We start from the raw sequence: 12,076 nt of genomic DNA, 5'->3' as shown, positions 1-12,076 counted from the left end.
TAATGTCTTTGCTCGACCTCGGGAGAATGAGATTCGGCACTGTTTAATTTAACTTTTTTTCATTTACAGAGGCGGGCCAAAATATTCTTTTGCCGACTGGGCCAAACTCAGCCAGTCCGCCCCTGCCCGTATATGTAGGTATGTACACTTATATATCCGTATATACGTCTACTATACACGTATATAATCAATTATGCACGTATATACGTATATACTAGAGATACAAGTGCGTACACGCATATGATGCGCGTATATACTGACGCGTATATACTCGTATGCACACGTGGCACGTATATACTCGTGTATACACGCATATACTCGTGCATATACTTGTTAATATAAAAATAACCAAAATATACAAATATTAGGGTTATGATATGACCACTTGCTATGACCACTTTCCCCCACCCCATGGGATAAAGTGGTCATAAATACATTGGGAAATGAAAGTGTTATAAAACTACTTAAATCAATAATTTTTTTTCCTGAAATTCAATGTACATTGTCCATGTGAACTTGCTCGGAGTCTAATTATTGAAAGGTCAAGTCTACATTGCCGAAATGCTCTTAGGCCCACCATAAAAGTACAACAGTTTCTAAAATGCCCCTCTAATACACTTTTTGATTCATTTTACTACCTTCATTCACAAAAAAAGGTTTTATTTTTCCGCTTCTGCTAATTTCATCATAGACCAAGCTTGACTTGCTGACTTTGAATTTTTTCAATGTTTAACACTTGCTAAGCGGCTTGAAGTTTTTACAGATCAAGTCCTACCGTTCTAAGAGTTATCAGTTGATTGAACTTTAAAGAGCCGCTCGTCAGTGAAAGGTAACTCTTCTAACTTGGACTCTCGGCCCGGCTCAAACGTTTCTAGCGTCTTTGTAACATAATATGAATTTGTTTTCTTTGCAAAAGGCTGAACTTTTTTGAATTAGTAAAGCTCACAAATTCCCGTCACACGAACAACTTCTCTCTTCGAACCCCCAGGATTTTATTGAACTCACTTTTGGAGGGACTGATGATTAAAGCAAACGTTCAATTTCCTTTTTTGTTCACTTCCTGGATGTCGTCTATCATTTCCAAGCTACTTGAAACGACACATTGTATCAAATACTGCTTGACGAGGCACAACAAGCAAACGAAATTTTGTTTTCTTTGGTTGTTCATCTTTAAAATAGCAGGTCTTTTGTTTGAAATTGTAAGAAATCCGAAAAACAATACAAAAACTAGAAGACAGATTATAAATTCTTATCTAACTACAGTGAGAGACAAAAATAAATAAAGACACTCATTATAAGCAAATTAGTTTACTTCCATTCAATTATGCAAATTTGTCCGATTTTTTTTTTTTTTTTTTTTTTTGCCGCACCCAGTATAAAACTGCAGCGGACAAAACGCATGCTTCGCCGTGGAATGAAATAATAGCGAACGAAACAAATATGGTTAAATAGTAAAATATTTTCAAATTATTTTTCGTAATTGACGAAACACTACTCTGCTAACATTTTAGAAAATTCGAAGTATTCGGTATTCATCTGGATTGGATGTACGAGTATTAAAACACTTCATTAATTAAGTTATATTATATGAAATGTCAATGAAAAATTTTAACCATGTGTTGGTTTAAAATTAATTTCACGCATCGTGGCAACACCCGAGAGACAGTTTTTAATCTAGGGTGATTAACTTTTCACGCACTCGGATGAAAGACACACTTACGCTTGAAATTATTACCCCTTTGCACGCCACTTTAGCGCTTCAATAGCGCAAGCACTTCCAAAGAGTTGTTAATACTTATCGTGACTTAATTTGGCTGAAAATAGGATAGCCGAACTGGTTTTCTCTTTGATAACAGAGATGAACAGTTTATTCTTTTTGTGTGTACGGGGAATTATTTTTCATTTATTTTAAAATATTTGATGGAGAATTATTCTTGAAAATTAAATTCATTAAATAGTTAGTTTTTGTTAATCGGAAATGATTTTCTATTGCGCACTCAATGCACTCAAAAACCTACTGAAATTTAAAACAAGAAGTAATGTTGTGGAAGATTAGATTGTTATTTAGATTGTGCAAGAATCCAAGTATTAATCTAAATGCTAATATCTAAATTTTTATCGCTACAGTCTGAATAGTACTTTCTATCTTTCTCGAAGCGGATAATTGGTTTTTCTGCAACTACTAGTACTAACAAATGTAAAAAAACAATTTAACCTTTAGAAAGATTTTTTTTCCTATGTTCGTTAAAATATTTATGTAATAACGCTCTGAAAAAATGATATATTTTTCAGTTGACAATAATTGACGGTAGTGTTATTAATGATTTTGTAAAATGCTTAAAACCAAAATGAATCAAAAAATTTAAAGTCAGAAAAAAAAAATTTAAAAAAAAATGTATATATACATTATTTTCTTTCTGGTCAATTCAATTGAGCTTGTAAATGTTTAAATTAATGGGTTTTTCTTCCGCTCCATCATTGATAAATATAACATGGAATTACTTGAAATTTCATTAAATATAAACAAAGATAACCAAAAAGCTAAGTGGATTAAAATTCATCATATTTCAAGTTCAAAACGTTTTGACTGACATAGAAGGAAATACAGATTTCTTTTCTTTCTTTTTTTTTCAGTTAAAGAATTTCTCAGTACCAAATGGTGTAAATAAAATCCTTCTTTGAAGTTTTTTTCTGAAAGAAAATGGAAATGTATGCCACATTTTCCAAGTCACTCATTAATTACTTGTAAGCAGTACCTGTTGACATGCCTTTCTCAGAGAAATAAACACGCCTTTTACTCTCATATGTACTCCTATATAAGAACTTTTTTTTGAAACAGAAAAATTGATTGTGGTTTGTAGGGAAAAAAAAACTAAAAAATCCTTTAAAAAATCATTCATTTTCAAAACATAGTATTTTTTATCAGGTTTTATTTGTTATTTTTTTCCTTTCTCTTTACTACAAAAAAAGTATAAAATATTTTACTTCAAATCATTTTTCCTGGGGAAGAAAACATTTTTTTCCTAGTTAATGAGCGTAATTTATTAAATATGATGAATGAAAATTCTTAGTGGAAAGAAAAACTTTAAAGATTTTTTGTTAATGACGCTTTTACAAAGATAGCTTTGTATTTTGAAATGAAAATCATTATGCAGACGTGGGAAGGTAAAGCGCTGTATCTGCAGAAAGCATTTTTGAGATAGTTAAAAGAAACGCGTTCTATATTCCATACTGCCAAAAAGTTGGAATTTGATGTTCTTTTATTGTTTCATTTTCAACTGGAATTAAATAAGAAAATTTGTCTAGTAAAGCTAAAGTAATAGCACAATAGATGGCAAAAATTAAAAATTTTGCAGATACTGTGCTTTATCGTCTCACGGCTGTATAGGAGATACAAATTTGTAATTTATATGATATAAGTACGGAATGTGTATGGTATATGAATAATATGTTAATACTACCAAATTAGTGACTTAACGAAGAATATAGTTTTTTTCAGAATGCTTTATATATTCAGACCTAAAATCTGATTATGTTGCTAACTTGGAAACAATAAAATAATCCATAATGCTGAATCTTTTTGTTAGTGAAAAAGCTAGACATATCTGTACTAAAAATATGCTAGACCGACAAGTGAATGAGCACTTCTATTTAATTTTATTTTTTAAAAAATATAACTTTTCTACAAACTTCAACATTTTACATCTATGAGAGTAAGAAATTTTTTATTGATGCATGTGGTTGTTTTCAAAAGTTCGAGATGTTTAAGGCTTTGCGTCAGGTTTTTGAGGGGTTGAAAATAGGAAAAAAAAGGGGGGGGGGGCACCAACCCATTGAGAAAAGACATTTCCAACCAATGAACAAACACAGCATTTTCAAGTCCTTTTATCTCTGGAAATACAGCAGACTCTCGTTTTACGCAGAAGTTACGTTCCAAGGAAATGCCGCGTAAATTGAGACCTACTGCTTGTGTTCAAATAGGGGTTTGGTTCCGTACATAACAAAATACTTCATTCAATTGATATAATAAGTTTAATGTTTTCCTATATCGACTTTTATGCACAACATGCATAAAGAAAACAAATTAATTTCGTGTCCTGTTTATAAAGAGGAGCTGGTTATGATAGTCCTTTGGCAGTGATTAAGATTTTTTCTCTGTAATTCTTTGCAGAGCATTAACGCATCCATGATCACTTGCGTCATTTCCATGATAGAATCGTCATTTATTAACAAATCAAAAAGATCATTTTAATTGTGTACGAATGGCTCAAAGTCTTCAATGTGAACGTTTTTGGTTGTGCGTCACTGATGTCGATATCCTTGTTGGTTTTGGCCTCCTTTGCCACTCTTAAAAGCTCTTCCCCCAGTGAGTTCTGAACTGCGTGAGTTTAATAACTTTTCTTCTGGAAAGAGCTCTGGAACCAATCGCATAAAATGTCTTCAGTGGCCCAAGCTCGATTATTACCACTCCAAAATGCAGTTGATTACGCGTAATCTGCAATCTTTAGGAGTTTGGATTTTGAAAGAGGGGAAAATTTTTATCTGTTTGCACTGCCGCATCCGCGTAAAACCGAAACTCATCCGCGTAGAATAAAATAAAGGTGTCAAATCTTAAACCGCGTATAATCGAAACCGCATCAAATAAACCCGCGTAAAACGAAGTTCTACTGTGAAAGTAAAGAGTTACAACTGCTAAAACTTTCTAAAATAAACTTCTGATACTTTTTTTTTTTAACTTTACGAACTGTTTATTCACTAGGCAGTCAACCTTAACTCATCTATCTTCAGCCCTGGAATTCATTTAATGCGAGTTAGTATGTGTGACAAGCAATATATTATTTTTTAATCATATATACATATACTTAAAATTTCTACCCGCGTCTGTGCGTGTATATTTAACCCGCAATCTCCTCTGAACGTCCATTGTCTACCAAGTCAATACTGGTACCGTTAAAAACATGACATCTAAGGAAAGTCATTCTGCCCTGCTTCACCCCACTCAACCTTAAGTGGTCGGAAATCTAGCCCTGGGGATGTCCTCGGGATATCCGGGGACCTTCTTACATCCTTAAAACCCACAATTGAGCAAATCAGGGTTAGCAAGCGAAGAAAGCAGGGGAAGAGCCACCTAGTTATTAATTAATATGTAATTATCATTATATTATGTCTCAAATGTGTTTTTTCTGACAATGTACACAACTTCTACCATAAAACATCAAATTTCATGCCTTAAGGCATGATTTTAAATGTTTTTTTTTTCAGCGCTATTGGCAAAAAACAAACAGAAAATTGCCACCGTGGCAGGTTTTCGAAACAAGTAAGTTTTATTTTGTTTTTACAATATTCTACAATGAAAATCAGAGAAAGGAGAAAAAAGCATGAAAGAAGGTTTAATGTATCTCTAAAATATCGCTGAAAAAAAAGAGTCAAAATAATTAAATAAATACCGAAAAATTAAAAATTTGAAAGTAGGTTATTGAGATGAAAATGTGTCAGTCAGTCTGTCTCTCTGCCCTCCCTCCCCCCCATCCTTTAGTGAATAGTTCAATTGGAACCTTTTTCTTAAAGGTAAGATTTCGGCTATTACGCTTCGTTCTAAAACTTAACAATAGCGCCTACGGGGACATTTAAGTCAAATATAATCCCTCACTAAGAAGCGAATTTTCTTCAAGTACACTTTGTTGGAGAAAGCTCTTGATGATAAAAAGTGTATAGAAAATATCTTTTTGATTTGAACAATTTTAAGTTCAACTTTGACTTCTTCTAATCCCCTTACACTAACGTCTATGGAGAAATTAAAAGTCAACATAGATCCCAAACTTGAAGGCGGATTTGCTTCAAACAAACTTTGTCGGAAATAGCTCTTGATGACTAACTACCGACTCCAACTTCTGAATCACAAAATTAGTCGGACTTCGATCCTGAATCTGTTGCGTAACTTAGGACACAGAAAGAATGACTCCGGCTCTTGAATATTTAAAGTCTTCGACTTCGACTTCTTTGCCCCAAAATAAGTCCGACTCTGACTCCGAAAGCATTGATCGAGTTACGGATTCTGAGGGAAATAACCGATTCCGCAACACCTAGTCTGTAAATTCAAAACCTCCTGACTCATTTGCCCCAAAATCAGATCGACTCCAATTCCGCAGCTATGTTTTTCTTTTTTTTTCTGTGAAATAATTATCGTATATATGTTTTAATTTTCACTCTAAAGTTTTTAGCTTATGTACTCTAGTTTTGACATCGGCTAATAAAGAGAAATTTAGAGCCCTTTATGCTTAACATAAAGAGCTGTGCAGACGATTTATCTTTTTTTGGTGATGAAAATTCTGTAACTTAGAGCCAGACAGATGTAAGTCCAAAAACTGCGATTTTCCGTTTATCAATGCATTGTCTGTAGAAGCCTATTCCGCATCAAGCTATGGGAGCTTAACTCATGAAAAAAACATCTTTTTCAACTCTTTACCTGGGTTAAAAACAGCACGCGCCCCTTTCTTTGCGTGCTCCAGAAAAAAAGTTTTTTCCTATCTCCTGTAAAATTATCATAATGTGACGTACGTCCTTCTGGCTCTGAGGTACAGAATTATTTCTTTAAGTTTACATTTTATTGTTTTCTATTTGCTTTTTTAAAAGCATATTTATTAGTTTTTGATATTTTTTTGGCAACGTGAAAAAGACAAACTTTTTTTTTCTTTGATCTAATGTATTGATTTTAATTCGCTTATTATTTTTAATTCGTTTTTTTTTTCTTCTCGCAAGCGATTGAAGATTTTTGTTTTGTATGGAAAATAATATATTAGCTGCTTTGTTCGAAAGGTGTTACCACTTTATTTGTTAGTTTATTTATTTTTTACGTATTTATTTCTTCTGATGAGCAAGGCATATTTTGTTTCTAAAAATCAGCTTAAATTGTTAAAAAGTTACATTTGGCATAATTTGCAGTCTCACCAAATATACAGAACATTGATTAGATACTAAAAAGTTGAAGTTGGTATAAGGGTTGGTAAGCTCGTTTAGTTTTGAGAGGAACTTCTTGTTTGTAAGCATCGCTTTAATTCATGTATAAAACGTGCTTTGAGCGGCCGTGTAGCTCTATTGGTTGGAGCGCGGTTTTTAAAAAATGCAAAGATAGTGGGATCGTTTTGTCATTTTTGAATGGATTTTTTTTCATATCCAGTTAATTTGGATGGTAATTTCCCAGCATAATTGTCATATCTGGCAACATTGACTAGCACTCAATAGATAAAATGAAGAAGTGAACTGAATGAATCGACCATGTTGAATCTCAGTTGTGTACTTGTTGCGTATCTTGTTCCAGGTTTCTTGTTCTTGTTAATGTTTTTATTTTAACTACCTTTGAGAATAAATGTAATGTTATAACCAAGTGTCACCTCTCTTAACATACTACAACATTGGCGACGAGAAAATTGGAAAATATTACAATAAGATGCCGAACACTGGTATTGCTCATTTGCAAAGTTTCGTCGAAGGGGACAACTTTGTGGAATACCTCATGAGAGCGGATTTTTTCTTCGTGGCCAACAAAATCACTTCCGATGATGGAAAAGCGTGCCCTTTTGTTGACTGCAATTGGAAAGAAGACCTTCTTATTGCTTCGCAACTTACTTCAGCCGAAAGAAATAAAAGATGTGAAATATGCCGACATTGTGAAAGTTTTAACGGATTACTATTCCCCGGCTTCTTCAACAATTATGGAAAGGTTTCGCTTCTACAATCTCAAACAAGGTAATGAAGATATTTCAACGTTCATTGTAAAAATAAAGGAACTCGCCAGCAAGTGCAACTTCGGTGCATTTCTAAACGACGCACTTCGAGATAAATTGGTTTGTGGATTACAGTCCGAACAAATTCAAAATAAATTACTCGGTGAAAAAGACGTTGATTTTGCTAAAGCTTCTGAACTGGCTCTTGCTATGGAAACAGCATCTAGAGAGACCAAGTCACTAAAAGAACAAAATCAAAGCGTCCTCAAAATTCATGAGTATAAGAAAGTAAAACCAAAAGATTCGACACGGAAGAATTTTGGAAAGCCAACACATCCTCATCAAATTACAAAAGTAATAAAATCGTGCAAGCACTGTGCTAAACTTCACAGAGGAGAGTGTAAATTCAAGAATGCTACGTGTTATCAATGTGGTGTAAAGGGTCACATTAAGCCTGCATGTAAAGCTTCAAATACGAATTTTCTTGAAGGTGCTGCAAATGTAAGTGATAAACCAGAACCTTATTTGAATAACATTTTTTCTGAAAATTCGGGTAACGTAAGTGTGAGTGAACAATCAGAACATTTGAATAACATTGTTATGTCTAAGAATTTGGGTAGCGTTAACCCATACACTACTAATGTTCATATCAATGGGGTGAAAGTGAATATGCAAATTGACACTGGCAGTGAATATTCAATTATTTCGTTAAATAAATTTAAAAAATTGAAATTAAATTGCATAGAGTCAAAACCAGCCCCAATATTGAAATCTTACACTAACAATGATTTAAAAATTGTAGGAAATTATGATGTACCCGTAATTTATTTGAATAAGTGTTACAGTTTACCATTAATTGTGGTTGATTGTCATAATGATAATAAGCCTATTTTGTTAGGTAGAAAATGGATCAAAATATTGAAAATTAAGATTGATGATTGTATAAATATGGTATTTGATAAAAATGTAAATTTTGATAATGCCTCTTCTACTGTTGAGTATTTTAAACATAAATATCCAAATTGTTTTAATTTAAATGATGCAACTGGTATTTTGGGTGTACCTATTAATATAGCAATGAAATCGGAAACTATTCCCATTTTTTGCAAAAGTAGACCAGTCCCTTATGCTTTAAGAAATCTTGTTGATAAGGAGTTGGATACTCTTATTAACAATGGTGTTTTGTACCCTGTTGGTCATTCCAAATGGGCAAAACCAATAGTTGCTGTTCCCAAACTTGATGGAAATGGTAGGGAAGCTGTTAGAATTTGCGGAGATTTTTCGCTTACTGTCAACAAGTTTTGTGAAACTCAATTTTATCCTCTACCATCTCAGGAAGAAATTATAACTAGTATGGGAAGTGGGAAATATTTTTCTAAAATAGACTTATCAAAAGCTTTCCATCAGATTCAAATTAGCCCTGAATCACAGGAATTGTTAACATTAAATACCCCCAGAGGTTTACTCAGGTATTCTAAACTTAATTTTGGGATCAAATCAGCTTCTTTTCTTTTCCAACAAAAGATGGATGAAATATTGAAAGATTTTTCGTATACAAATTGTTACATAGATGATTTATTTATAAGGGCAAATACAAAAGAAGAATGTATAAAAAGAACTGAAATTGTTTTGGATAGGCTAAATTCTTACAATGTTAAGATAAATCTTTCGAAATGTGAATTCTTTAAAGACAGTATTCAAGTTCTAGGGCATAAGAAAGATTTCACTGGTGTCCATCCTTTAGATGAAAAGTGTAATGATATATATCAAGCTTCGGTGCCTACAAGTTGTACTGAACTGAAAAGCTATCTTGGATTATTAGGGTATTATTCTCATTTTATTCCAAATTTATCTAATACTCTTCGTCCACTTTATAAATTACTGGAAAAAGATGTTAAGTGGAAATTTGATAAAAATTGTGTAAAAGTTTTTGAACATAGCAAAACTTTGTTAAAAAAGCATAATATCTTGGTTCATTTTGATATGGCAAAACCAATAGTTTTGCAATGTGATGCATCAGACTATGGCGTGGGGGCTGTCTTGTGTCATGAATTTCCTGGCGGTGAGCTTCGACCAATTTTTTTCGCTTCCAAAACTTTGAGTAAAGCTGAAAGAAATTATGCTCAAGTGCATAAAGAGGCTTTGGCCATAATTTTTGGTATAAAAAAGTTTAATAAATTTTTACAAGGTCAAAAATTCACCATCGAGACAGACTCTAGGCCATTGTTAACATTATTTGGTCATAATAAACCTGTACCAACTATGGTTAACGCGAGAATGCAAAGATGGGCCATAATCCTTTCAAATTATGATTATGTAATAAGGCATAAAAAGGGTACAGAGTTGTTGCTCGCTGATGCACTATCTCGATTACCATGTAAAGATGATGAACCAATTGATGAGTTCACACATTTCATATGTTTCTTTTCTGATTTTGAAAATTTAAAGATTGATGATATTCAGAGAGCAACATCTCTTGATCCTTGTTTATCAAAAGTGTTGAATTACACTAAGTTTGGTTAGCCTACCGATGTTGAAGAAAATCTTAATGAATTCAAAAAGGTAAAGAATGAATTAAGTGTTGAATCAAATTGTTTACTTCGAGCAAATAGGTTAGTGGTTCCTGAAATATGGCATAACAAAATACTGGAGCTTCTTCACAATGAGCATCCAGGTATTTTTAGAATGAAACAGTTGGCTAGAGCTTATTTTTGGTTCCCAAAAATTGATCAGTTTATTGAAAATTTTGTAAATAAATGTATACCTTGCCAACTCACAAGACCTTCAGCTCCAAAAGTAAAATCAAATTTTTGGCCTTTAACTGGCAAGCCTTTTGAAAGAATACACATAGACTTTGCGGAATTTGAGGGTAAAAATCTTTTAATTGTTAAAGATTCCTATTCGAAATGGATCGACGTATCTGTAGTAAATAGCATTGATTCAAAGTCGATAATAACTCAATTGCGAAAATTATTTGCTTGCTTTGGCTTACCAAGTGATGTAGTATCTGATAATGCTCAGCAATTTAAATCTGACTTAATTTTAAAGTTTTTTAAATCCAACGGGATTAATCCAGTAAATTCTCCACCATATCATCCAAATTCTAATGGTGCAGCGGAAAATTCAGTATCTATTGTTAAAAACATGTTGAAAAGACAAACATTTTCTGATCGTAAATATGATAATTTTCAACATAGATTAGATTCGGCACTTTTTGCTTATAGAAATACTCCTTAATTAGTAACGTTAAAAACTCCTGCAGAGTTAATTTTTGGCTATTTGCTACAAACTGCTATTACGAAGGTTAGAAGTAATCATTTGTTAAAAGAAAAAAAGTATCAGGATTATCAAAAATCTTATTTCAATCGCAACGCTACTAAAAGAAATTTTGAAATAAATGAGAGGGTGTGGGTTAAATCAACTAGAGGTGATGTAATTAAATGGTTCCCTGGTAAAATTACTAAAGTTATCAGCCAGAATACATTTTTAGTTAAAGTTAATAACAAAACACGATATGTTCATTCCGATCATCTTAGGAAGTCTGCAATAGACGAAGAAAAATTTAGTTTTTCAAATTTAACTAATATGAACTGTGATGTTAATGTACCATCCATTAGGAATGCTATTTTACCTGCATTAGATATTGCTAGCAAACCTAATGAAGAAAATGCTAAAAATAATAGTGCAAATGAAACATTAACTAATGCAGAACCGTCAATAGTTAAGCCCGAAAATCCTCCGAATGCTGAATCGCAAAAATCACCGATACGTTTTACCAGACCAAAGCGAAACGTAAAACCCATTCAAAGATATGGCATTGATTCATGAATGTATATATTACTTTGTAATAATTTATTTTGTACATCATTGTGTATTTTTATTTGTTTACTAACTAACAAATAAGGAGGAGAGTGTCATATCTGGCAACATTGACTAGCACTCAACAGATAAAATGAAGAAGTGAACTGAATGAATCGACCATGTTGAATCTCAGTTGTGTACTTGTTGCGTATCTTGTTCCAGGTTTCTTGTTCTTGTTAATGTTTTTATTTTAACTACCTTTGAGAATAAATGTAATGTTATAACCAAGTGTCACCTCTCTTAACATACTACAACATTGCCTACTACAATACTGCCTTAATAGCACAACGTGTCACGGCTAAGTAACAGCGACTCAACTGCGAATCACAAACGTCACAGTCACAAAGTGACTGAAATGCAACGATACACAGAAGTCACATTTTTATCACCTTAAACCTAATGAGTTCTAATATCAGTGATTTCAAATACATGTAAAGCCTTCTCTCTAATTTGATTTTTTTTAAATTAAAATAAATCAATATTGCTGCAAA

At 32.8% G+C, this 12,076-nt stretch overlaps 2 protein-coding genes across 2 annotated transcripts; both read left to right on the top strand.

Annotated features, from left to right (window-relative positions):
• The first annotated feature begins 7,559 nt into the window (after positions 1-7,559).
• On the top strand, positions 7,560-10,247 carry LOC129220564 (uncharacterized protein K02A2.6-like). Its single transcript, XM_054854995.1, has 2 exons — positions 7,560-9,547; positions 9,665-10,247. Exons 1-2 carry the CDS (start codon positions 7,560-7,562, stop codon positions 10,245-10,247), a joined length of 2,571 nt encoding a protein of 856 aa, XP_054710970.1.
• Positions 10,248-10,409: 162 nt separating this feature from the next.
• Positions 10,410-10,961, top strand: LOC129220563 (uncharacterized protein K02A2.6-like). Its single transcript, XM_054854994.1, has one exon. The coding sequence runs from the start codon at positions 10,410-10,412 to the stop codon at positions 10,959-10,961; it is 552 nt and encodes a 183-aa protein (XP_054710969.1).
• The last annotated feature ends 1,115 nt before the right edge of the window (positions 10,962-12,076 follow it).

This window comes from Uloborus diversus, chromosome 4 (assembly GCF_026930045.1).
Source record: "Uloborus diversus isolate 005 chromosome 4, Udiv.v.3.1, whole genome shotgun sequence".
Taxonomy (NCBI): domain Eukaryota; kingdom Metazoa; phylum Arthropoda; class Arachnida; order Araneae; family Uloboridae; genus Uloborus; species Uloborus diversus.
This window is presented reverse-complemented; position numbering and strand designations above follow the sequence as displayed.